General features: G+C 41.7%; 3 protein-coding genes across 9 annotated transcripts in view; 1 reads left to right on the top strand and 2 right to left on the bottom strand.

The window, feature by feature from the left end:
- map7d1b (MAP7 domain containing 1b) overlaps positions 1-13920 on the bottom strand; it is a 39532-nt gene extending 25612 nt beyond the window's left edge. For 4 of the 5 annotated variants that reach the window (XM_069175814.1, XM_069175812.1, XM_069175813.1 and 1 more), the window contains exon 1: positions 13546-13920. In XM_069175814.1, coding sequence (XP_069031915.1) covers positions 13546-13612 — 67 coding nt within the window. In that variant the 5' untranslated portion in view covers positions 13613-13920. The remainder of the gene's footprint in view (positions 1-13545) is intronic. The other variant, XM_069175811.1, reaches the window with a different exon arrangement.
- A 4863-nt stretch (positions 13921-18783) lies between these two features.
- On the bottom strand, positions 18784-22245 carry stpg1 (sperm-tail PG-rich repeat containing 1). 2 transcript variants are annotated; one of them, XM_069176528.1, is made up of 8 exons: positions 22180-22245; positions 21931-22058; positions 21729-21830; positions 21052-21222; positions 20861-20969; positions 20599-20767; positions 20308-20498; positions 18784-19571 (listed from the first exon to the last, which is right to left on the bottom strand). In XM_069176528.1, the coding sequence occupies exons 1-8, from the start codon at positions 22199-22201 to the stop codon at positions 19498-19500; spliced, it is 966 nt and encodes a 321-aa protein (XP_069032629.1). In that variant the 5' UTR covers positions 22202-22245; the 3' UTR covers positions 18784-19497. The 2 variants fall into 2 exon arrangements, with proteins under 2 accessions (XP_069032629.1, XP_069032628.1); XM_069176527.1 differs by lacking the exon at positions 18784-19571 and having other exon boundaries at positions 19705-20498.
- Positions 22246-22457: 212 nt separating this feature from the next.
- Positions 22458-26921, top strand: meaf6 (MYST/Esa1-associated factor 6). 2 transcript variants are annotated; one of them, XM_069176529.1, is made up of 8 exons: positions 22458-22575; positions 23300-23415; positions 23952-24039; positions 24126-24171; positions 24293-24485; positions 25452-25481; positions 26049-26082; positions 26429-26921. In XM_069176529.1, exons 1-8 carry the CDS (start codon positions 22486-22488, stop codon positions 26441-26443), a joined length of 612 nt encoding a protein of 203 aa, XP_069032630.1. In that variant the 5' UTR covers positions 22458-22485; the 3' UTR covers positions 26444-26921. The 2 variants fall into 2 exon arrangements, with proteins under 2 accessions (XP_069032630.1, XP_069032631.1); XM_069176530.1 differs by lacking the exon at positions 25452-25481.
- The last annotated feature ends 576 nt before the right edge of the window (positions 26922-27497 follow it).

Below are 27497 nucleotides of genomic sequence, written 5' to 3' on the forward strand. Positions count from 1 at the left end.
TACTCTGTTTATTTCATATTGACTGACTGAAAATAACAGTTTCTGACTTCGACCTATAGAAAAACCGATGCCTCACATCAGCCAAGTCTGAACAAGGCTTTCGTGTCTCTCAACAGTCTCACCTGCTGTTCCTGCTAACACGAGCCAAAATGTCCGCTGTGAGAAAAAGGTCCATCGGTCAAACGTTGTGCTTAACGACCCTGCGCTGGCAACAGAGACGGCTGCGTTTTTTTAACACCACGCTGCTGTCGTTCTGAACTCAGCCTTGCAGCAGTGTTGGATAAAACACTGACAAGTTGTGAATGGATACCCTCTTTTCCATCTCTGCCATCCATCTCATATGACCTGAACGCAGTTTAAAACCCTCACTGACCTGTAAACACCAAAGTCTCTTTTAACTCCATGTCTGATAACAGTCTCCGCAGGCGGACACCGAGCCCATCATACAACACAGAAATCACTACATGCCTCTGTAAAATCAATAACTTGACACAATGACAATAAATCTGTAGCTGCAGCCCTACATACAACACCGTGTGCTTTGTAACATGAAGAGGCCTGTATGGAAAAACCTCCTGACATGAGCACCATTCATTTCTACACACAGATCCGGCCCATGTTTTTCACTTCCTGACCTCCGACCCCTACGGAGAGTGACAACAAGCCACAGAATACATCCTGTTTCAATCCTTGCTCTGCCTGTTTTTCAAACTGGGTTCCTCTGCTCGGCTGCAGCTCGTCCTTCCTTCTCTGTCTGGTTATTCCGGCTGGAGAAGTCGGTGACAAACTGCACAGAGCTGCAGTGACGCATGGTCTCAGGACCGGAGCAGGAAGAAGGGACAATCTGTGCTCTTCTGCAAGGACGTGTGAAGGGTTAGAGGAGAGATTTATAAGGACAAGGAGAGCTTCAGGACAATGAAATGGTGCAGAAGGCTGTTTTTTCTTTCTTTTTTTTTGTTTTGTAGCAACAGAGGAGAAAAGGGGAGCGTAGGATTTGAAAAGACAAAAAGGAAGAGCGATAAAAGACGGCCAGGCGCAGAGCGGGAGAAATAATGAGACGGGGGGCTCGGAGATAGTGAGGTAGGAAGGTGAAAGGCTGCCGGCTGGAGGCCAGCTCTCCACTCGAGTCAGCCAACAATGGGCAGATGGAGCGCAACGCTCTCCTCGGGCCCGTCCGAACGCTCACCGAACCACATAAATCGTAGATTAACACCGGGCTCCTCTCCAACAGCCCCCACTGTACTTCAACACGGGGCTTAATGCTCCGGCCACACTACAGAATACAAATGGAGGATTAATAGGATATGAATTAAGGCCCTGTGTGTGTTGGGATAAGAAAGCAACTGCAGGGAAAAAAGGATGCGCAATCATGTTCAAACAGGACGGCAGCGCTACTACCTGATACTGAAAAAAAGGATTAGGATTTGGCAAAAAGAGGATTGCAACGCTCCTCCTTACTTGAGAAGATTACATGCTCACAGAGTGCGGCTGACTTTCTTGAATATAAAGAGTTCACCAGCCTGATATGGCCGTAGAAGACACAGAGACAATTACAATCAGAACTTAAAATACTGTTGAGGATCGAAACTCTATTACGGCTTAAAGACATGAAGTCAAGTCAAACATATTTAAAAAGAACAACAAGAGGTGCTGCTTGAAGCGAATAAACAGGTAAAGTCACACTTTAATTTAACATATAGAGTTAAAATACATTCAAGTTGAATATTTACTGTACATATGAGAGCAGGAAACAATCTGTGGAGTCTTTCTTAAAAAAAAAAGTACTTACACGTGCGTCTATAAAAACCACAACAGCGCTGAGGTGTGCTGTTGATTTCTGTGTAACGGCCAAAATAATGTTTCCAACAACACAATAATAAAGTGTTAGTCAAAGGCAACTGGACTCGCATACATTTCTCTCACCTTTCACCTTTCACTTCTCATCCAAAAGATACGTCTTAAAGTAATACAAGCAGCCTTGAGTGAAAACACTCAAGACTTTATTTATTTATATATTTTTGAGTGAAAACACTCAAGACTGAACCAGATGACCAAAACTCTTCAAAGAATTACTTGGAAAATAACTTGGCCTTTTGTTCAAGTAATTATGGGAAAATGCTCTACAGCAGGGGTAAGAGCTACATGCTAACATCAGCATGCTGTTTGAGCAGTAAAACACTGACTGGGTTCATCAGCTCAGGTTAACTGATGCAAATTAGCATTGAGCACATAGCAACACAGCAAGAGTCAACACAGCAGGTATTTAATTAAAAAAACAAAGTGCTTAACCAATTAAAACTAAGACTAGGGATTACCAAGGTTAATAGGATTTATTGTTTGGAGACCATTAAGGTCTGTCGATTTCAGTGCATCCGTCCAATAGAAGCAGACAGAGCAACACTAAAAATACAGCAGATTACTTCACTCTCATGTGTTTTGGTCCTGTAATATAACCGAGGTGTGTATCACTCTGCTGGAAAACATTATTGTTGGAAAAAGCTCCTCCTCCCTCTGTTTTCCTTTCTTCTTTGGGTCTCACTGTTCCTTCTCTCCTCAGCTTGATGTGACCATTTTAGGGTTGCGGGACAACTCTGAGGCTGTTTTTTGTTGTTGTTTTTTTTTGCTTCTAACTGTTTTAGGAAATCTAATCTTAAATAAAGTTTATTATACTGCGTCTAAAATCCCTGTGGATTATGACAGAGTGCCGCTGTGAGGAGCTGCACATTAAAAAAAACAACTGAACAAAGACCAGCTGGAGGACGAGATCCTTCATATGACTCAGAGTAGTCATTACTGTAACTGCAGCACGGGTGTGGCTGCTGTGTGTTTTCTTTAAAGCACCGAGAGAGGAGCGACGATGGGAGTTGTGTTAAAGAAAATCGATGGTTTACTTTTCTTGCTGCTAAACTACACAATGTTAGAGTTTAGTTTATGGACCATTTGCGGGAAGCTAAAGCTGCAAGTTTTGACTTTAAATGGTGGACAAAAGAGAACAGGAACGACTCCCAAGTCATTCATAGAGCCCGATCAACATATCAGCCAGAAGATTTATATATCAGCCGGCTGATATTGACCTATAACCGATAACTTGATACCAGCGTATATTTTTTTTTAACAGAAAATACAGAAAAAAGGCATTTGGGGGACATACAAATTTTCTATTTGTGTTTTTTTTTTTTTTTTTATAGTTACTTACAAGTATTAAATTGAATGTGTGCACAATAAACAGTAAAAATATCCTGTCTCCATTTACATCTTTGTCATGTGCCAAATATGTGGGGGATTTTTGCTATATATGTGTGCTAATGTATCCTGTAACTACAGTATCCATATGTAATGAATATTTTGCCGACATATCGCCATATCAATATATATATATATATATTTTTTTTTTTTTTTCACTCCCTAATGTTGGTCTCAGCCCCAAAACTTCAGTACTTCTAAAAACTAATTCGGCACACTTTTAATGTTGCAAAGCACTGAAAATGCAAACAAACAGGCCAAAAACAGGTTGCAGCGTAGCTTACTGAAGCCAGGGCAATATTATACTTCCTGAGTACATCCCCCAAAGCATGATGGGAAAAGGTATATTAACCTCCGTCAGGCTTGTTGCATTATTTCTGACATCACTGAGGCTCCGAAGGTCCCATTGACAATAACTGCATGTTATACCGAAAACTATTACGTGTGGAATTCAGAGGCAAAGCTTTTCTCTTTAGACATGTTTTCACTGGGGTTCCTGTAAAAAAAAAAAAAAAAAATCTGAAACACAGATTCAGCATGATGTCTGCCCGTCACTCCCTCCCTCCCTCCCTCCTCTCCTCCCCCGGAGCTCCTCGTCCCTCCACGGGCCTCTCAGGTTTCTGTGCCACTGTGACAGACTCCGGGGTTTATAAATAGCGATAAGCACCATACTGAGAATGTCGGCCATAAAAGGGGCTGGCTTCTGTCGAGACACCTCGGGACGGCACAGTCGCCACAAACTGCAGCACGCGGCACACCAGATTTACTGAACGGGCACGGCAGGAAACTTTATTTTGTGTTTGGGTCACGTTGGTGGGTAAAATCCAAATCCATCTGGCACGAGAAGTGTTTCTACCAATAATAGAATAAAACAGGGAAGACAGAAATGAGGGCTGGTAACCTGCCAAACTGGGAGCTCAATTTAAGTCTGTGAAAGTTCAGATGAAATTTGCCAACAATGTAATTACATTGCCAAAAAAAAAAAGAAGAGCTGTGTGGTTTTTTTTCTTGGAGCTTCTGTTCAGCTGCCCATTTTTTTGTCCGGTTGGTAAATCCAGCCTTGGTAATTATCAGATTGACCACACGACCGCAACCCTATGACCGCTTTTCCTGAAACCAATACATTCAACTTGCTGCTTAAATCATGAATAAAATGAAATGAATAAAGACGTCTCACGTCAGACAAAAAAAAAAAACACCATTTAAGCTCGTCGACGACGGTAAACATGAAATCTTTCACATCTCTACATCCTGTATGATAAATGCCATAAATGCACTCTATATTGTGCTTTCTATATTAATTAAGTTGCCAACTTCACTATTAATGTCAGGATTGAAAAGCCACTATAGATGATTGACAAAAATAGTTCTTTACTGTGATAAAATTGTAGATTTGTCAAATATTTGCTGAGAAGTTTTCTTTTAAAAGTGAAACCTCCTCCTCATGGGCGTTTTTTGTTTTTTTTAAAGGTGAACGGCAACAGAACTTAATGTTGCGTGAAGCAGGTCGGACTCTATTGTCGGGAGTTATGTACACACATGCGTGCCTGTGTGCGTGTGTGTGTGTGTGTGTGTGTGTGTGTGTGTGGACATGTTGGAACTGGGTCAAACGGACCTCAGGAATCTACGGCATCCACATTTTCCCTCTCATGTATTTATACAACAAATGCGTGTCTTTTGTATGCGTCTCCACAGTCTGCATGTGCCAAGGAGGAGCAGGGACCTGGATAAAATTGTACACAAAGGAAAAACAAAGGGAAGAGATTAAATACTCAGTGTGTAGTCACGGCAACAAGGATAACATGTCCTCGTTCGTACCTCCACACAGAGACTTTAGGAATTTGCAATATTTCTCACCCAAAAAGCGAGCGCGCGTTCTCCCTGACGAACGCCTCCACATCTTCTTCCTTCACGAGCAGAAAAAAAAAAAAAAAAAGCGGAAACGCTCTCGGGCAACAAGCGTCCACGCCCGAGGGACGAGCAGAGGAAACACATTCCTGGGACCAAAACAACCGAGTCGAGTCAACAGTCGTACCAGACTTTCAAACTCGCTCCCCCCAAACCCCGTCTCGCGACAACCGACGACGACAGCAGGTAAAGCAGAAAGGTCAGCGAGGCTGAACGCGAGAGACAGCGTGCGTGATTTCAAGAAACAAAAAAAAATGTCAACAACAGGAACGCGGAGAAATACGGCGACAAAAGAGGAGGAACCTCTGTTTTAACGCTGCGTTTCAAATACGGAGCAGCGACTCTCAAAACGTACGTTTTTCGTCGACATTTGTGAAAACGCAAGTCTTTAGTTTCGCACGGAAGAAGATGAAATGAGGTTTCTGATTTTGTAGCTGATGACTGATTGGTGCTGTCAACTTTTTCCATCAAAAGTGAAATCTCCCACTATGTCCGAGGGACCTCTCGATGCACACAGGATGCTGATCTGTGACGCCAAACTAAGCGCAAAGGATCGTTTCTCTTTCGACTTGAGAGTGTGGACGTGAGAGCTGAAAGCAGCAGCCGACAGGATGTTACTCCTCTGCAAACCGGAGGGACGTCCAGATGCTTATAAACCGCAAAGAAGTGGGTTACCCAGTCACAAAGACTCAAAAGCAGAGCCCAGCATGAATCACACATGAATCGTCCATTCTTCACTTTTCTCGGCTTCTTATTCACCCGCTCGAAGGTTCACGCTGTAAATGAGGTCAGAGGTTACGGAGAGAAAGAGGATTTCTGAGGAAAGAGGAGAGGAAAACATCTCAGGCGAGGATTTTGTTATGTCTGAGGCTGTAGTCAGGGAGTTTCACTTCTTCTCACGATGATCTCATCGTTACATCATCGACCACGACATAGCAACGGTAAGCACGGCACGTGATGTAAACAAGAACGACGTTGTGTTTCTTACAAGGTTGAGTGGAAGACAGGAAGCACTAAAATGGCATCGGACCTCCCTCCTGTCCTTGACAAAGACTGTAAAATAGACAGATGAAGAACTACCGAACCCACAGGAACAGCGCTGGGCGGTGCAGTAATTTCGGCCAAATTGAGTCACCACAACTACGTTCATCGTGTGACGCACGCTGACTCATAAAAACTCACCTGATGGTTTTTCACACAGAAAAAAACCTAAGTTTTTTTTTTAGTTGTTTTTTTTAAACTTTCTAAAAAAAAAAGGGGGAGGTACTTAGATAGATCATGAATCTGCATGTTAGAGAATGGGACAAGAGACGAATAAACTGAAATACAATTTTCCTTAAGTCTGGTCTCTACTTCTTATCGTGTTAACATATGTTGAGGTGTTTGTTTGTTTGTTTGTATTGGCACGTGAACATAGCGCAGGATTAGCATCTACAGTCATCAGTGGGTGGAGACCAAAATCAGAAGAAGGAGAGTATCACGCGTAAATTAGTCAGACCAGCAACTACAATTGAACGTACGTGTCTGCTAGAAGAATAAATATGCCGACATTTTCAGCATAACAACTTAAAGGGGTGCCGATGTTGTGTTTATTTACATTTAAGATTCGCAAACGTGTCTTTTGTTAACAGAAAAGGGAGTTCGTTTGTTTATGTTTCTCAAGGTAATGAATTTCATTCACCGTCTTGGCACCGGCACAGAAGAATTTCAAACAATACTCTCAGCCCAGTGCAATACCACAGAAAGAAAAACAGGCTTCAGACACAAACAGCTTCACAAAACAGACGCAAACGGCAGAAACGAAAAGCAAACTGCTGCGTCCTGTTTATTTCTGTCACAAACTGACCAACAGCCTCCTCAAGACTCACTGCATCACAGCTGGGACAAAAACACCGCAAAGAAACCATATTCAGAATAGTACATAGTCTTTCTTTTCTTTTTCTGCACTTTCAGCTAATGTGTTGTTGTCGCTAAGAGCTTTGTTACATTATTTGTTCAAAAAGTTGAGAGTCTTTTTGTGATGGAAAGTTCTGGTGGAAATATCAGATCAACACACGTGTATATAGAGCCCAGTTGCCCCACAACCACACTCTTGTTTGGACTCATAAAGTAGGGCATAACTGTCTGGCTGACTAACGTTGACCTGGCAGCGGGCAGAGGTGTGATGACGGACTAAATTTAATCTCAGCTGAGGCCTGATTTGATTTCGGAGCCGTGACGGGCCGTCGTCGAATTCGGACGAGTCTCTGTAGGTCAACAAAGGACGCTTTGAAAGCAGCATGCTTCTATAATCTGTACAAAAGCGTCATTTCTCACTACGTAATGAAATCCGATGGGTTTTTGGTGAAAAGTGGAGCTGAACTGATTAAATTGGCAACATTTTCATATCATGTTAGAAGTTTTTTGGAGCAAAAAGGCCCCGAGAATCATCGCGAGTCTGAAATGTGTATATTTTCTGGATTTCTTAGTATTCTGTGATAATAAGCTGAATATATTTGGGTTTTTGGGCTGTTAGTTGGACAAATCCAGCAACCTGGGGTCTGGTAAAAGTTACTTTTCACTGTTTCCTGATTCAAACAATTCTTTGATTAATAAAGAATGAAAATAATTCTCAGTTGCAGCCTGAGTTAGTTAACACTGTACTACAGAACTGTAGTCTTTCTGTTTTGATGCATATTCTTAATTTGAAATCCACTTTTTGCATTCGGCATTGAAACCTTCACCCTTCTGATATATGAGAAAATAAAAAAAATAAAAATGCATTGAGTTTTCCTTCATTGATTAAATGACATAAAGATGAGGACTCAATACCTTTTGTCAATAAAAATCAACAGAGATGGTGCTGCAGCATTAACACTGTAGGTGTGTTGCTTCAAAGACATCAGATGTCCAATTATTTTGAAGAAAAAAAAAAAAAACATGTCAGAGGACATTGATGATGCCCCCCCCCCAGAGGTCATAAAGCCTCAACGTGATTTACTGCTGCTCTGAGCATCGGACACAGAGGAAAACCCGTCTGGTATTTTGCTGTAGCCTTCTGCAGGTCTTCCTTTTCCATTTAAGAGAATAAAAGGACACAGTAATCTGCTCGCTGGGCCGTTGAGGCTCGGAGTGGGAAGCAGTGCAGCGTGGCGTCACTGTAGGAGACTGCAGCGGTAATCAATCGACTGGTGCAGCAGGAAGAAGCTGCAGCTTAACTGGTTTAGGGCTGCTCGTCTGCAGGTCAGAAACAAGCCTTCTGCAGAGCGGACACGCAGGAAAGAAAGGAAAACCGAAGGAAAGCATCTGACAAACCACATGATGATGGCTGCCTACACAAGAATTTCTCTGTACTTGTACTTGGAACTTGTTTTAAGTCAAGATGGCTGCTTCTGGACATGTCTGTGTTTTTTTTTTAATTTTATTTTTATTGTCATCAGTTTGGTTGAGATGAGGCTACAGTTGTAGATCATCACAACCGTCACATCATCTGCACTCTAATATTAGAGCCAGAGGGTGCAGTGGCAGAGATGTGGTGTGGTGACTGACGTGTGTGCGTTTGTTTAAATGGGCATGGACATCGAATGTAGCTACAACGGGGCTGTTATCTCCACACGTGCACCCACATGAACTTCAAAGCTGGAGGAGGAAGGGGAGGTGGCGGGGCGGTGATGGGGGGGGGGAGCTGCATCTGTTAGTGATTTCCCGGAGGTTCAAGTTTCACGTCAACAAAAACATCCAGGACACATGTTGCAAGGCAGCTTGGGTAAAAGGGGGACAAGCACAGGACCGGATACAGCTGCAAGAATAAGAAGCTGCGACACCGAACTGAACACATATCGTGTAATTTTAGGGAATTTCATCTCGAATCAAACAAGACAGGTTCATGCACCGCCTCCCCCCCGCAAGAGGGAATAGAGCTCATGAGGTCTCCTTCGCTGCACGCAGAGCAAAAAGCTACAATTTGACATTAAAGATGAATTCGGCTGCATTAATATTGATAAATTCAACTTTAATAGGCAAGCCCGGTGCCCAAAAGAAGTACCAAAAAAAAAAAAATGTGTGAGCAGCAAAATTAAAAGAAGAGATGTGCCTCTGGAAATGCCCCGAGGACACAATCAATACTGTAGCCTCAGTCTGGTACATCAAAGAGAATCTTCAGAGAATTCAAACTACGTTCACGTGCAGGCAGAGCAGCGCTGGGCTGAAAGGCTAAACTCATATAAACTAGGGTAACTTATCAAACCTCAAGACTGCCTCAGTATTTTATTTTTCAGAGCTCCGGAGATGTAGCGTAGTTTCATGAGTTAAATCAGAATTTTGCCACTCATTTTTTCTCAGGTGAAGTTCATTCAGCTCGTTCTCAGACGACATTAAACGTGATTACAGACGTTGTATTACTATATCCCTCAAAGTAAGGTATTAAAAAAAAAGTATTGCAGTAGTATTGGTGTCAAAACCTAAGCATCATAAGAAGTAGCGCTGAGATTAAGTTGAATTATCTCACAGGTGCTGTCATTTATAAAGAAAAATATGTTAAAAAAATCACCAGTTTTATCACCAGTTTCTGAAATATGACAGTAAGTCTCTCAGTTTTGGGTATTTAGGAAAGAGTCTTAAACATTTTAGTTATTTATAACACTAATTGCCTGTTCAAATGATAAAATGACACGGAAAATTACTCCTCAAATGTTTATCGATAAAACATAACCGTGATTTAACTCTGAATATGGAGGCTTCACAATCAGGCAGCGATGTATTTAGCTTTTCTTGAATAAACACTGGTGAAAAAAAAAAGGGGCTCGAAATGGGAATTGAAGTACATCTTGATTTAAGTGAACATACAGTATGTCTGCTTCTAATTTCTCTTGCTACTCCCCCCATCATTATGTCCAAAACAGTCAGAAGAAGTGTAGGCGTTTCTTTCTCGCTAACTCTGATCTGTAAAATATGACACGACAGCTCCTTTTATGAGTAAACTCGGCCTCACACCGTTCCCTGAAAGGATTATGCTGGCAAACAGGATTATTAATATCAATGACCCATTCATGAGTCCTGCTTTTTTTTAATTTTTTTTTATTTGAAAGCCGGGGACGAAGGGGAAACATGACTAATCTGTGCATGAGCTCTCAGGAAGCTGCATCCTTCTCCTTCTTCCTCCTCAGCAGCAGAACAGATCATTTCCTCTGTGAGCTGGCTGCGATTTAGAGCATGTGGTCACTGGGAACGCTGACGTGGAGGAAAGGCCAGAGCGCTCTGGTCCCTTCTCCTCCTTCCTTTCTTCTTCGAGGGTCCACAACAACAACACGCCTTATTCTAGCCGCTCCCGTCCTTTTACGGGCTTGTTCACTGTCAAGGTTCAGCTATTCGTCAACTATTACGGAAAACTGACCAAATATTCTGGTTCCAGCCTGTCAAACGTGACGATTTGCGGCTTTTAAATTTCTTTGGACTTTTGCCCAAACAGAACGATCAATTTGAAGACCCAATTTTAGGCTCCAGGAAATTATACAGAAGTGGAGTCTAAACTCTTGACGGAGTAGCATCAAGGGCCGCCGTTTACTTGCTGTGAACGCGGCTTTTTATATCTACGCGTTAAAAGATAATGCAGTTTGTCATGTTCCTTGGCCTCGTAATAACATCAACCTCAAAACTCTTTATTTACGATGTACAACTCTTGCTACAGATACAGTTTGTTCAAATGTTTCTTTAGTTTAGCTGACGGTTCATTTTTTTTTCCTGTCAAACTCTTTGGTTCCAGCTTGCTGCCTTTACTTAGCTGGAAACTCAACATCTTTGTGGTTTTCGGACTTTTGCTGAGACAATAAAAAACAATTGGATCTTTTCATTATTTTCTGCCTACCTATCAAATCAAAACTAATTGCTAGTTGCAGCTCTTCGTGCGAGTTAACTTTATTTACAACATGAAAAACCCCAAATCAAGGCCTGCCCTGAATTGAATGGTGGAGGGTGGGTAATGATAGAGGCCAGTGGAGAGTTGCTTCTAGGCCAAAATCTACATTTCCATGCTGGCTGTGATCTTGAAAATGTTCCAAGAACATAACGTCAGCATGACGGGGGAAGCTGACGGGGCCAACGGGAGTCCACGTCTCATGATTACTTCCACAGAGTAGCATTTAAGTCCGAACCGAATTGGTGACTGGAGCGCAGCGAGACTGGAGAAGTTTGTACGACGGCACTGCAGACATCCGGAGAGAGGCGCTTTAATCTGGGTGGGAAGGAGTTGCAACATATACAGTCTGAACCTCTTTAGAAAGACATGACACAAAAGGTGATTTGTCTCCGCGAAGGAAGCCGGTGCCACTCCTATTGTGAGCCGCAAACAGAGAGTCTTTGGACGTGTCATGTCTTGGAGAGGCCTGGTGTGACTCCAGCAACTCTCTGAGGAAGTGAAAAAGGAAACTGCTGTAGCTGTGTTTCCTTTCCTCCAAGTACTCCAGCTTCTTCTCTTTGGCATTGACTTTGAAACACCAACAGGGTCAACAACAAAAAAAAAACGCCTCTGATCAAGCAGCGCACTGTCGACCGGTTGACTGGTTTTAGATGTGGGATGGCAGGAGAGATGAGGTCAGGAGGGGTAACGAGGGTGGTCGGGATTTGGATGGTCCACATGCATTAAAGGGGCTCAACCTCAGACCTGAATAAATCCCTTTGATACGGGATTATGATCCCCGACTCACAGCCCTGTAGTCTCACCGGGCTGACATAAACAAACGAACCCCAGGTTTCTTTTCTTTCTTTCTTTCTTTCTTTCTGTTTTTTTCCCTCTTGTTGAAGAATGAGACACGCAGGAGTCAGAGAGAAAGAATGTTTCTGTTTATCCAACGGCGCGGCCTCTTTCGGCGTCTCGCATTCCTGATCACGTCACATGTCGGTCAACCCGGCTGCGTGCTGCGGCCTGGAACCAAAACACGCTTTGTTTTTCATCTTCGATAAACCCGGACTGATGGGCGACTTCGCTCCGAAACAATACGAGTTCGTTGAGCACTTCAAAAAAATAAATAAATACGCACTTGTGATGTCAGAAGTTTCGCGTAAATTGCATTTCGAGCACCGATAGAGACGCATTTAAAAAGGTGATGGGCGGTGCTTCCAACACATAAAAAGTCTCTTTTAAGACAAAAAAAAAGGTGTCAAGAATCGTTTTCATTCGTCGTATTTCCACTTCGTGCTCGTGCATGTTTATTAAGGGGCTGCTTTTCTCCTTCTCCTTGCGACACTGTACATGCAGACACCCACACATGCAGCGGTGGGGCTCAAAGACTTTGCAGTGATAAAAAAGCTGCAGCAAACATTCCTCCCTCCATCCACACATCAAGTGGAAACAAAGGGCGGGGGGGTGGAGGGAGGGTGGAGGGGGGGGGCTGCCAATGAACAGAAAGTCACCTTCGAACAGTGAACACCGGTCAGCTGGATGTGTGCGATGGAGACGTGCAGCATTTCATACCTGAACGTGGGTGAATTCATTCTGCTTTCATGGCTGCGTGAGCATTTATCAAACAACGCCACGAAACAAACCAAATAAACGTGAATCCATCCCACGATCAGCTCCTCAGACCTCCGTTGTCGACAGAAAACGTATGAATCACCGCCAAACCCACTCACTGTTGACCGCCTGTATAAGAGTCGGTAAACATCAGCCTAATTTAGACTTCCGAGACAAACACCAGCAAACCTAAACAGATGAGAGCAGCAACACCTGAATATTTCAGGTTCATCGATAATTGACATTTGTTGAGTAAATGAAATATTTACAGCACAAAAGAGAACTGAACACACAATGTCTGCTGTTTTTCTTGGAAGGATTTCATTGAATGTTTGCTGGCTACTGAATCATTAAAAAAAAAAAAAAAAAAAAAAAATTTTAAAAAAAAGGCTGGGCAGTGGGAGAAAACTCTGCAGCAGCCAGCATCCGAGGTGCTCTTGAGCAACGCACTGAACCTTGTTTTGTTTTTCTTTGAGGAGGTGGAGGGGGGGGGGGGTTGCCTGCATCCATCTACACCAGCTCTCCAGTGTCAGGGCTGCTGCCTGATTGTATATGTGGGCCATTTTTCACCCCGTGCACCCACTGACGCGTTTGGTAATGGAGACCACAGCTCAGTGCAGCATTTCCAGGATCTCTGCTGGTCTGCTGGCCGTGGACGCACAAGCATCCCATCTTTAAGGATTTCAGTGGGAGGTTGCAGCGCTGCAGCTGTTGAGTCTATTTTTTTTTTTTTTTTTTTTTTTTTTTTTTTTTAAATCCAAGCATTTCACTATGTAAACAATATATTGGAATTATCATCATAGCAAAAATGAATAGTATCGTGAAAATAAACAAATAACTCTACTGTCAGTCTCATTCTACAGCATTTCATGACCTATTTATATTCATGATGACTGTAAGATACTCACATTTGTCTGTTAGAGTCAGCTTCTCCTCGAAATTATGTCCAAGGTCCTTATAATCCATTGTTTCCATTCAGGCGGATCGCAGTCCCTTTCCAGTCGCTGTCATTCCTCAGAGTCGTACAAGTACAGGAGACGAAACTCCCGGTACAGATCGCTCAAACACGCCCTTTGTAAATCCAACCCGAATGGAAAAAAAAAAAAAAAGTGGCCAATTTTTTTTTTTATTTTGGTGAAAATAAAACCGGATCCGGCTGCAAACAGCGGGGGGAATTTATAAAATGTTAAATGAAAAATAAAATGTCAGTGTCTTTTAAAAGCAGAGGCTCGGTTCAAACCAGTGGGTCTGTAGGTCTTTACTGGAAAAATCTACAGTGTGAGAATAAAAAGCTTTCAGTACGACCCGAGGTAAAATTACAGAGAACAAGAAAACTATTTCCGGTCAGGATTTTCAAGATAAAACTAGTCTATAGTCTATATTATTTTCTAGCCTTTTCCTTTAAGCAGTCTTCAAAGGAAGTCAGTGCCATGTAGTTAAAAGCCCCACTAACTAGCCTACTGTTACAAATTATGGTATGCAGTGCAAGCATGCTACTCTTTGATGACTTTTTCTTCTTGGCATTGGCACTTCTCACAAGCTGCCGGATTTATTTTCTTCCTTTCTCCATATCAGATAATCAGGGAGTTTCATAATGATGCCCCCCCCCCCTAAATAAACTCCATTACCCAGAGTGCACTACATCTCACCTGCCTTGCTTTTCTTTGTTGGCTAAGTAAAATTACGTAAACCTAAATGCTGGCGTGGCTACAAACAGAATCCGACGATGACGCAGCAGAGCTTTGAGAGCAAAATCCTTCCCAAACAGGAAAAGCATGCCAGTTAATGTTAACGGCACTGCTAGCAGCGAGGAGCCATGTTGGCGTCAGTAAAACCCAACAACATACTGGTGCCGTTTCTGTCAGTGTGTAAACTTCCTCGTGCTCGCTGAACTTATGCCCTCCATCAATAATTCAACCTTCACTGTGTCTAATGGAGTTCATAAGACAAAAGGGCTGGCACACATTGGTCGGCCAAATGCCACGACTTCCTGTATCCATTTAAAATTACAGTCGTCGTTTCAAATTAAAAGCCCTCTCGCGATTCATACACGGTCCAGGCACATACTAAGTTTTGACCTAGTGTTGTTGCTCTAATAATCAAATAATCAACCTAAACCATAATCTAATATTAAACAGGAACTTTAGTTGCGACAAGTTGTTTTTCTTTGCAGTTTTTGTCAGACAACGTGTGCTGCATATTTTTATTCAATTTCCAGGCACTGTACTCTCACAAATTTTGATGTTATATTCAATCTGCTGTGCTTCTGTTAACATGTACATGGAGGTTTGAAAAAAGTTTAAAGTTATCAGGTCAATCAACCAGAATCTGTAATGAATAATATAAACAATGATGCGCAACAGACGGGACAGCATAAATACCACAAAATTACAAGTAGTTATGTTTCATTACTTAAACTTAAAATACAACTATTTTCCCATATTTGTTTTTACAAAGCAAAGCAGAATTTGCACTTTTATTGGCTGTTTAAATGATGTATCTATATAGAAGTGCTGATAAAAAAAAAAAAAGTTTTTAACAGTTACATAAATGTTTAAATGTAAGCGTTTAAGAAGTCTTTGCTCCATTTTACTTTGGAGAGGAAAAACGTATTTTATTCTGAAGGCAATTCAGCTTCATTTCCGGTTTTACTCTCCCTCTTGCGAATTGACGTCGTTGATCGCAGCCAAAACTGCATGCCGGACAACCGGATTATACCAACTGCTGTGCAGTGGAAGAAACTTGTCTACCTACTTAACGCCAGACTAAATACTCTGTCAAAGACGTATTTAAAATGTCAAACAACAGTTTATTCACCACACTGGCTCTCTTATCGGTTTTAGCCGTTAAAACAGGGCATTAGTGTCTTTCTAACTGCTGGACTACTGAATGGTTTGACCCATCAGATGACTTCCAGCAGCTGAGAGCCGCCTGAAGTGAGGTGAGCTGTCACAACAGTTTATTAGATGGGCCGTCACTGTAATTACAGCAATCAAACACACGTTAATTAGGAGTTTACTTTACATCTAATGGTAAATATACGAACATGCAGTATTTACACTTAAAGTACGGAAGGAAAACATAAATCAATAAATGGACAAGTTAATTATAGAAATGTAAAGCACCACATGTTGAACACTGGATATTTGAATCATCTTTTCCTTGTATAAAAAGTGAAAGGAAATGATATTGCTTCTATGCTGCAAAGATGACAGGCTGATTAACAAGTCATGTGACCTTCCTGGCACTGCAGGAGACAGAGGAGGTCAGTTGTGTAGGACGCAAATATAAAAACTTCAAGGATACAAACACTAAGACAGCATGAAATATAATACGGTGTAAATCACAGTTTTATTGGGCTCATTCAATCCTAGGAACAACTATATGTAATAATTGGATCATTTGGAAAGTGATGCTCAATTTTCATATCATCCTCTCGCTCGTGGACATTTGAGGAGGAAAATCGTGGCTTCTGCCAGGCTGAGGAGGAGTGTCATTCATTTTTTAAGAGAGCCCTTTTATAAATAGTCTGATCAGAGTCACAGCCATGTGGTCTTTTTTTTGGCCATTTGGATTAAAAATTCTGATAAATCATTGATGAGGTCATCATCATATTTCTCTTGAAACTGCAGGATATGACAGCTGGAAGGAACTGAGTAAGAATATATGTATAAAAAAAACAACAACAACACAACATAATAAAGATTTCCTTAATGCACATTTGAGGCTCTCAGATACTTTAACATGATGTCAAAGCTATACGGAAACGCTCTCAAAGGCCAAATGTATGTGAGCATTACCAGAGAGACATCAAACATGCATGACCTACTTCGGTGGGTGAAGACACTCAGGATTGCAGGACTTGGGCTGCAGTTGATGTTACATACAGATTTATTCACCGTCGTTAGTGCAGCTTTTGTATTTCTCGAACATTTCTGAAAAAATTCAAATGAATCGTGTGACAACCAGAAACCAAAGCGGCAGCTCAGCTTTCTCCAAAGCCATCCTTCAAAAGACTTCAGCAGAGTTTCTACCTACTTACTGATAATCAGATAACAGCTGCCTTTGATTTCACGTGTTCCCTTTAAACGCGAACCACGGAGATTAAAGATGGCCAGTGGGAGGCCGAGACGCTGCTCATCAATCCCCTGGCTGCCATGCGATGTTTGAAAGTTTAAGAGAAGCAGCTCCAGTAAAACTAAAGACTGTGAACTGTTGGTGTCTGTGAGGGAGCGGGCGGCTCGGCTGTTGAGTCTACGAGTGATTTGTTGACGGTGTAATGGGATTGAGAAATGCAGTGCAGCAGTGGGGGAAAGGCAGAACGATAGAAGGTTGCTTCATATCTTTTTCTATTCATCCTGAAGAAAAAAAAAAAAAAAAACAGGCGTCCGGTCGAGCGGCGCTTTAGGACACCGGTCGCACCGCAAACTTGTGCTGTTTTTCTAGAAGATGCTGCTCGTGTGTTACGGAAGGAAGGAGGAGGTGGGGGTGTATATCATCTCAAAGTAAACATATGACCTTATTTTTCAGAGCACGTCCGTGAAGGGACTCTTTGTTGCGCTTTGTGATGGCATTCAGACACACAAACAGACCACTGCAGCTCCTCTTCTCCACCTGTGAGTTAATAACAGGACCGGTGACAGAGCTGTAACAGCACTTAACTCGGGTTTGGTTTTTACAAAAAGCACTTTGGGACCAAACGGTTCCGGGGACTCCCTGAGAGGAACTACCCTCGGTACTACCGTGAGCTGTGACACTGACCTTCAGGCACTTGCTGCGATTCAAATGAAATTAAAACAAACAAAAAAAAAAAATCCGGTTTTGGCGCGTCATAGTCTGGATTTTTTTTTTAAATGTGCGGTACTTTTCCAAGAACTAATACAATAGTCAGTGCAGATATTTGAAATAATTACTATTTTCATTGCTGTTAGTTGGTATTTCAGTCTGTCAAACCTAAAGCCGCTGAAAATAATGTAGCATCCCTGAATGTTTTTTAAATACTATGTCATGTTCTGATTCTCAATGATTCCATAAATACATCTGTCTTTAAACGCAACACTCGTGAAATTACAGCAGAACAAATTGTGCCTTCAATCCACTGACGTCCTGCCAAGCAGCAAGCGTAAGTCCAGAGCTGTTCACTCTGATGCAGGCGGCATCGCTTCAGCAGGTCTGGCTATGACATGGTATCATTTGGAGCCAAATCTAACCTGAATGAATAAGGCAGGGTTTTTAGTGACTAAATAGTGTTGAACTGTTCCTCCAGCAAAGATCCTCCTCACTGAGACTTTCTTTAACGTAGTGCATGTCCATACCTGCCTGCAAACTCCCCGAGACGTGGGGAGGTTCAGAGGGAACTCCCATAAACCCACAGAGGCATGTCGTTAATTGCCCCTCCTGCACACAACCACAAAAGCGCCACAGTTAAAAACCTCTCTAATGCAAAAATGCCTGCAGTTACACTTAAGACATTCGTCTGGATCCTCCCAGTGCGTTTCACCAGAGGGGAGAGCGCATTTCTGTCTGCAGAAAGCAGAGTTATAAAATGCTCTTTTCATTGTAAAACCACAGCGCACACAATGGTTTGGTTTTACAGGGCGAGTACACATATTTGGAGAGCGCACTGGTGAAGTCAGAGTCTGAATATAACTACAGCTGCTGCAGTGGGAGAGTCAGGCATGTCTGCAGTTGGTGCGGTTATCAACTGCAGAGCTGGAGAAAAATCTCCATCTGATTTCCACCGAGGTTTAATCGCATCTCACGTCTCCGCGGATGGAATAAACAGGAGGTATAAATAACAAGTCTTTGGCACCGCGTTGTTAGATCATTGCCACAAAGCAGATTTATCTCCGTGAAATTAATTTCCACATCAACAGCTGCATCTGGTGAACTCAAAGCTGCCACGTCAATGTTAGGAACCGCTTTCCAGGCTTAAAACCTGGCTTGGAGCAAAAGCTTGACATTTCAGGAAGTATGGAGAGTGAGATGAGACAACTGGCATCACTCACATATCTACATGGAAACTGTGAAGGTACAGCAAGCAGGCGGTTCGCTTAGCTGAACGACTGGAAAACCATCCTGTGTTTCTGGCCACCTGACAAAAGTATATATAATATAATTATTGTGAAAATCTTTATGTTTCTTGGCATACACAGCTCCCCTACTGCTGATGAAAAACGACAACATGAGAGCTGTGAGAGGCAACCAAAACAGCAAAGTTGTGGGTCGGGCAGCTAAACAATGAGCTGAAACTCAATATAAAAACGGTTTCATCGAAGAGAGCTAAAGATTCAGACGATTATTCCTGTACATTCACGCATGACCTTCATCACCCAATATAACGCGTGATGAAGGCACTGACTGATATGTCCATTTGTCTTTTCGGGTTGAACACCAGCCCTGCCTCACGCCCGGCCGGTCACATTGCTCACATACAGAGTCCCACTCCACCCGTGCGCCCGCCCTCCAGCATTTGGCAGAGTGGTGTCACCTCAAGCCCTCAGCTGTTACTGTGGAGAACCACTGACTGGACCAGCAGCTGCCGGGAGCTGCACCGACCCCGACTGTTGTATCATCTCCACATTACAGCATCAGGAAATCAGGGTGAGGATAAAACACACGGCCTTTCAAGTGTTTTTGCCGCGGTGGATAAATACTGATTATGATTTATTTTCTTAAATATCAGAACACTTTTAAATCTTATTGGCGAACATAAACTAATAAAATACAAAATAAATGGTTGCAAGTGTTTAATTTTCACCCTACTCACTTACTGAAAATGCTGATCTCAAAAATGTAGGTAGTTAAAGCTGCTTTGAGTGAGGATGTGCATTTCTGCAGTGCAGTCTGAGTAGGAAGCTTCATGCAGGAATCCAGACTTTGGAGTTGCAGTAGAAGAAGGACTGCTTTGACAAATCTTGAGGGTGGTAGAAATCTGGAAGGAGAGAGACAAACGTAATGCTCTTGTACTTGCAATATCATGAGCAACTAGAATACTCGAATAAAATTCAGATTTAATATAAATTTTCCGCTCGCAGCTGCACACTCGGTGAAATGAGCGACCTGAGATACTCCCGCTGTGCTGCGAGCGCACGACTCCTTATTTCAAATACAGGCTTTAAATGAAGTTGAACTTGAAGTTGAAATAGGACCAGCTGAAAGAAAAGAAAAACTAGTTTAAATTATTCAAAAAAGTGTCATAACTGTTAAATAAATAAAAGGTAAATCTTAATGTTTTTTTCAGGCTCTTCTCTGACTGTAGAGAACTAAACTTGATATACTTGTATACATGTTTCTAAAGCGCTATAACAACACAAAAAAAAAGCTAATTCAGCTGAAAAATAAAAGGACAGTCAACATGTGGATAGTTGAAGACAAGAAGTGGGTCTAACTTATTGTCAGACTACAGATACTTTATGATTAAATATTGTCATTTATAGACACTTAGGTCTGTAATTTCCTACATTTCTCACACAAAACTTCATCAACTCCCACAGTAAATCTAATCTAATCCTAATTGTGTTAGTCAAAGCTGCATAAATTAGCATGTGACCACCAAATGCGAGAAAATGTCAGCACATCAATTCAGTATTGCTTCCTTTCTTCCACCGTCTGTAAGTTATTTAAGATTTGTGTAATCCATTTTTTTTTTTTTCCCCCTCGGTCCTTACCTGGTCCTGGTATTATATCACCACTTGATTTTCGCGGTGTTCTATCAGTTCTGGATGCAAATGCAGCAGTGGGCTTTGGATGCTTAGACGGCTGGGCGTAGCTCCCTACGTCATACTGCCCAGGACCTGGCAAGGGAGGGTCCTTAGGAACAATCGCAACCGGTCTTGATATCGGCGGATAATATCCCCTCCTTCAAACACACCCGACATGAAGAACACGTTTAGACTATCGTGAAGAAACAACCGGGTAAAACATATTCCCAAAGAGATAAATATTGAGTGTTCACTCACGGCAGGAGGGTCCTTTTCACCGGCACGGGCATCTGATGGGGACTGTAGGCTGCAGGGCCCGGGACATGGTTGTCCACCAGAGCCGCAATCCTCCGAGTTTTTGATTTGAAAGGTGACAATAGTGCCTTGGAGCCTTTCTGGATTGATCTGTCGCTCAACTCATAATGGCCTTTAAGAAGTTCATGAAGCGAATGTTAAAACTATAAGTGCAACTTTTGGAGAGTAAATATGACAAACTTCAAACAGCGAAAGGTCATTTTACCAGGTGGCGGCCCAGTTTTTGGGGGGCCAAACACTCTGCGTGTAGTTTTTGAGAGGAAAGACGACGTGCCGACCACTGTGGAAATTCTCGCACTGTCTTTACAAACGACCTGTGCGGATGGAGGAAAGGACATAGTACGCACAGCACGACGGATACACGCTCAAATCAGCTCACCCAATCGACACACATACATCGTATTGATTTGGAGCTGGAGTTTTATCCTTAGGACCATCCAGATGTAGAGCCACCGGCATCCTGAACACCCTGGAGACTCCGGTGTTGAAGTCATACTTGTTTATGAAGGAGCTCTGCATGTTGTATTTATCTGGCCCTGGGCTGTCTCCATGTGGCTTCCTGGTGACCTGGCGGACAGGACGACACGATAAAGACGTGTTAATTTAACAGAGGGTAAATATGGTAAGTCAAAGGTAATCAGAAGAGTATAAACTAAGTATAAGTGTTTGTGATAATAATGCTCAAAAGCTACCAAGAATTTAAAAATATTTTTAAAAAAAACTTAAATGCAGAAACTACAGTATTTGACAAGTTTCTGTTTCTTTTAACACAAAAAAATAGACCGTTACTATAACCTACAATTAAAAACATACATGTGTTGATGGCTTTATTTGCAGATTCCAGTATTTTTACTGTTGTCTCTACAATTAGTACAGTAAAAGTATATAAACCATTAAAAAAAAGTTATAAACCTGGCAGTGTGGGTAACTAATTTTGGATCTGGAAAAAAAAACAAAAAAAAACTACAGAAGATAGAAGTTAAAGTTGTGCATTTCTTTCACGTTTGGTGTGAAAAAGACGCGTTATATCGATAAAGCTTGTCTGCAGAAATCAGTGCAAACGGCCTCCTGACCTCGTGTGCAACGAAGCCCGCGGTGCCTTTCTTTGAGAAGGAGGGACTGTTGACCTCGGCGCTGAACATACAGGCATAGCTGCCCGGTCCAGGATTTTCATTCTGAAACAAAAAAACAACATGCAGTTTTATTATGTTACACTATCATTTTTTTTAATTTTTTTTTTAATTTACAGTGATATTGTTGAGTTAAATTCCCTACCAGACGGACTAGTGAAGAAAACCTCTTTTCCTGGGATGAAAACCCCTTCTTTTTTTCCTGAGGTGTTGGCAGCACCTTTTGGTATTTCGTCGGTATTGAAGGTGAAGTGGTGTAACCCGGATTACTTTCTGGTACATAGAAGATATCAAATTAAAATAAAATAAAAAACACACCAAGCGTTTTGTCACACATAGTCTCAATTTGATCTTAAAAAAAAAATGTATATAAAGCGTCCACTTAAAAACTCACTTTTACTAATTCCCCGGTACATCTTGCCTTCCCCCCCCCTTCGCTCGTTTCAGCAGAAAGTGGCTGCGGACGTTAAATCTGAAGAGGCCATGTTGAAACCCTCCCCCCCACCCCCCACCGCAGGTTGCTATGGCCGTTGCTATGGCGTTGTGAAAACAAGGCGACGTCATAAGCGCGAGGCTCTACCGCCATCTGGTGGCGAAATTTACCGGGAAGCGGCTCGCGCGCTCCGTGACACCCAAAAAAAAAAAAAAAAAAAAAAAAAAACGCACCCGCGTTTGTTTTGTTCCAAAACCTCGATCCATCATGGCGATGCACGCGAAGGCGACTCCGCCGCAAATCCCGGATACCCGCCGGGAGCTCGCCGAGCTGGTGAAGAGGAAACAAGAACTCGCCGTAAGTCCGCGGTGGAAAAAAAAAAAAAGAAAGAAAAAAAAAAAGGCGAACTCGGTGGTTTTTATTAAGTAGAAGTAGAAGTTAACGGTGAAGTTGAAGCGGGCGACGCTGCGAGCTGAGGCCCGCCGTGTTGACGCTAGTAAACAGCGGTTGGCGGCTAGCTCCTGCTAACTTGGCTTTCTTGTCGACTTGCTACTTTGAGCTGTAAAGCTCAGGGGGGGGGTTGTTGTTTTTTTTTGCTCGTATTTTTCCTCTTAAAACATTTTTTTTTATTTTTAAAATATGACATTTTAATACCCGCCTGCACGACTGCAGCCGAAAAATGCTCGCTAGTTAGCATCGCTGCGTATTAGCCGCCACCCGGTTTGCTTGAAGTTCTCGCGATATTTTGGCGTCACGGGGCTACGTTGAAACCGGCATGACGTCATCTCTGGCTTGACTCTCATCACAAACTTTTTACCTGGTTTAAATCTGTACACAGTACAGTTTGTTTGGCTCAATACATATTGGACAGCATTACAAAGGGAAGCTTTTAAAATATAAATTTGAATAAATGTTATATCTATAACCAAATAATGTTGTTTCATGTAGGAATTTTATCTTCTTTGAACAAGATGTAAGTGAAGATTTTTCTGGCGGGATAAGGCCGTTGCATAAAACACAACAAACAAGATTCACATGTCCAACATTTAATGGGTTTGATTTGGTTTCTTCGTTGTCACAGGAGACGCTGGTGAACTTGGAAAGACAAATATACGCATTCGAGGGCAGCTACCTAGAAGACACCCAGATGTATGGTAACATCATCAGAGGATGGGACCGATACCTCACCAACCAGAAGTAAGGTTTACATGTTGAGGGGGAACGTTTATCCGCTCCGAAAGGTGTGGTAGTTTCGGAAGATTTACAGGGATTGAATCTTCATGTTCAGATTCAAAACGTTTGATTTGCTAAAAGCAAATTTAAAAAAAAAAAAAGTATTTAAAAAAATATAATGGAATTTTGAAACAATCACAGTTTGGTAATTTAGGTTAGGTTAGGTAGTTACTTACTTTATTAATCCCCGAGGGGAAATTTTTTCGCTACAGCAGCATACAGAAGCAATAAGATAATAATAGAATAATAGAAAAGCAATAAAATAGCAGTAAAATAGCAGTAAAAAAATATAAAATGCACAGTATATACAGTACAGTATATATCCATATATATTATATACAAACAACCAAGAAACAGTCAACAGTGTTATTGTTGTGTGATGGATTTTGCCAGAGGTGAGTTATTGTACAGTCTTATTGCAGCGAGCAGGAATGATCTCCTGTAATTTAGTTTGTTTCCTGATTAAAATATTGTTTATATTTGTTTTCTAATCCTTTCAGGAACTCCAACAGTAAGACGGATAGAAGGAATAGGAAATTCAAGGAAGCAGAGCGTTTATTCAGCAAGTCGTCAGTCACATCGGTCGCGGTAAGTCGCCCTCTTTCTTTCTTTCTATATTTTGATTGTTACTTTCTCTAGAAACTCCAATGTGACTGCTATCTTTTGATTGGCAGGCGGTATGTGCACTCGGTGGTATACCAGATCACATGAATGAAAAGCGTGAGTTGGTTTTTTTTTTGTAACTTTTCCAAACAAAGCGGCGTCGGAAATGTTTTTCTCCTCCTCCTCCTGTGGTCATTTTCCGACTCTCGAGTTTGTGCCGTCGTTTGGATTTCTCCAGGCGAGGCGGGCAGCGGCACAGAAAGCGACACTTCTCCGGATCTCCAGAACCAAGAAAACGAACCCAGCCAGGAGGACACGGAGGACGTGGACTCGGCGCTGCAGGACCTAAAGCCTCAGAAGGCGGCCTCGTCCTCCTCCTCGGGCAGCCATCACGGGAGCCACAAGAAGAGGAAGAACAAAAACAGACACAGGTATAAAATCCAGATACAAGACTTGGTGGGTTAATTAACTTTTTAATCTGATACAGTTTCGGGATTTCTTAATGAAAGTGGTGAATCTTCACAGCTGTTCAGTATGTTTACATGCACATGAGAAACCAGGTTATTAGGGGGGGGGGGGGGGACAGCATGTTTACAGGCTGAATTAAAAGCTGTGTTTGTTGCAGGCTAGATTCTGGTACCATGAATTGTAAATGAAGATGCCTCCTGGTGTGTCTGAGCTTTGTTTTGAGGACTAATGTTCACCTTCCGTCTGACTGTTAATTTAAGATAAAAAAAAAACCAACAACAACAACAACTGAATGATCGGGTGGTTGGGGTGTGTAAAGTTGGCAGTTTGATCCCAGGCTCTTTCACATGTCTAAAGCTCCCTTGAGCAAGACACTGATCTCCAGTAGTTCCTGATGGTTCGTCCTGGTCCTTGCATGGTAGCTCGCCGCTGGTCCAGTGAACTTAACACAGTGACGCCCGATATTTTTCACTTGTGACGGGCTAACATGAAGAAATGTCTCCATGTGATTTTCAGCCTTTTGTTGCATGCTGCGGCCTCGTTATATACAGTCTCAGCTCTTCCACTCAAAGGATATCTAGAAGCATAAAGATGTCTAAAGTACAGGTAAAAAAAAAAAAGTTAGTTTGAGTGAACAAACTAGTTAAATGACTGGAAATGCTGTTTATACAAACACAGTACAAACAGGATCTCCCATCCTTAATGTGTATCGCCCTCCACATGACAACTTGTTTTTTCTTAACTCAGGCTTCAGTGTCTCTCTAACTACATATTAACGCAGCAGCTGCTCCCGCTAACACACTGCGATGAAGCGGTGCTCTCGCTCTCTAAAGTCTGGACGGCAGTGTTGTGTACTCGTAGGGCTTTAGGCTCAGGTTGGTGAACTAACAGCTGCTGCTCTCTTCCTTCCCCTGACGCTGCTCCCCCAGTCCTTCTGCCATGTTTGATTATGACTTTGAGTAAGTCTGAATTTTACTTCCTGTGGTGTTTACATCCTGCCTGCTGTAAACCCCCATCCTCAACTTTTTCCACGTATTTTTTTTCCCCCCCTGCACTCTTGTCTGCTTCTGTTGACTTAGAATTTGAGTTGAAGCCTGCTTTTTTTTTAAAATTATTATTATTATTATTCAGTCTTACTGCATGTTTTCTACATTTCATTCTTTGATTTTTGAATGCACATCAGCATCCGGCACTCTGAACTTCATTTAGAGTCTCTTGCTTGTTAACGGGGGTGTTTTCATACGTTTCTACACCAGATTTCATTTCAAGTGTGCTTCCCCAGCTCCAGCAATGAATAAAAACATTGCTGGCTGCTTGTCAGAAGATGCGTTGGTTAGAGGTTTGTGTACAAACAAGAACAAACACACGGCCATTTGGTGTTCTTGTTATGGGCTTGTTTTTTCTTTTTTTTTTATGAAGGCTACTTCATGGCACTGTAGTGGCATCGCTTTTCAGCATAATTCCCATCAGAACCGAGCTCGTAATGTGGTAATATCTAACTCAGCCTTACTTTGTTTTTGTTTCAGGTTTGACATGAAGGTTAACAAGAAACCAAGGGCTGTAAGTTCAATTCTTTCACCATCATTTGGGCTGCACGTAACAAATATTACAACTAATCTGCACATAATTTTCCCAAGAAGTTTATATTTGAAAAAAAAAAAAAAAAAATTGCTATAATTTAGTTTCAGATGTTTTGCTTTAGTTTAAAACCTGAAAAATTCAGTTTAGCATCATGTATGACAAAGAAAGGCATTAAATCGTCACATTTGAGAATCTGGGAACGGCAAATGTTTGTCATTCTTACTTAAATATGACAACGAGTTCTCTCAATCCACTAATTATTGCAGCTTTAACTGTGTTCACTTAAATGATTTTTCTAATTCTTTTGTCTTCCGTCCTTTTGCAGGATTATTCAACTTAACAAGGACGCCTGGAAGACCTGGACACACACGAGGAGAGGATACGTGCAGTGAAACACAAGATTTCTGGACTTTGTGAACTTTTTATGCCTTTTTTTTTTTTTTTTGGTTGTCATATTTCAGCCTGTACTGTGTGTATTGCTCGAAACATTCCCCTCGCCACTTTTGTTTGGTCATGTTTAAGATTCTGACCTGCCAGGTTAAGTAGAAATACGGTGTTGCATGTTACTTGTGGCCCCAATGAGGCCCTGCTCTTGTAACACACCAACTTGTATTGTATTAAAAAAAGAAAAGAAAAAAAAGACTGTATTTATTACGTAGCTAATTCTCATGTTTCCCATTGTAAAAATTCTTTTTCTTTTTTTTTTTTTTTTTTGTTAAATAGTCCTTACATAGTCGTATAACCCCTCAATACCCCAAATTCTTTTATGACATTGTTTGTTTTTCAAAAAAAGAATAAAATACTGGTGACATTTAAAATGGTTTGGTTATTTATTTAAACCTCCTTGGTTTGTTGCTCTTACTGAAGGGCATGTTTTATGTCCGAAAGGATTTCTGTAAAATCATTCCATTCTTGACCATCCTCGTCACCCCCCCCTAAATTTTTGTTGTTCCAGTGACCATTTGTTGGAGTTCCTACAAATATGGTCCATAAAAAGTTAAACTAGAGAAGAAAAAGCTATTAAAAAGTTAAAGGTTCTTGTTTTAAGAATACAAATATCAATGTTTACCGAAGCAGCACATTCTCTTCTGTCATTCTCAAGCTTTCTTTTATGAAAACACTTATGTAAACAACAGCATAATCTAATGGTGGACAGACGCAACGTTGTCTGGATTTTCTCAGTCTTAAACTTGAATGTCTGAGTATATGAAGTAATAATACCTGGGAAAGAGGCTTGTCCTGTACTACATTGGTCAACAGATGCACGGGAGCATCCCAGTTTTACACTAGGTGGCGCCAGAAGACATGGTTGGCTAAACTATAAATGACTGACACTATATCTGAATTTAGACCTCAGGATATAGTTTGTACAAATGCCACACAACAATCCCTTT

This window comes from Embiotoca jacksoni, unplaced genomic scaffold (assembly GCF_022577435.1).
Source record: "Embiotoca jacksoni isolate LCO1_2020_lvr unplaced genomic scaffold, fEmbJac1.0.p SCAF_7, whole genome shotgun sequence".
Lineage (NCBI taxonomy): Eukaryota > Metazoa > Chordata > Actinopteri > Embiotocidae > Embiotoca > Embiotoca jacksoni.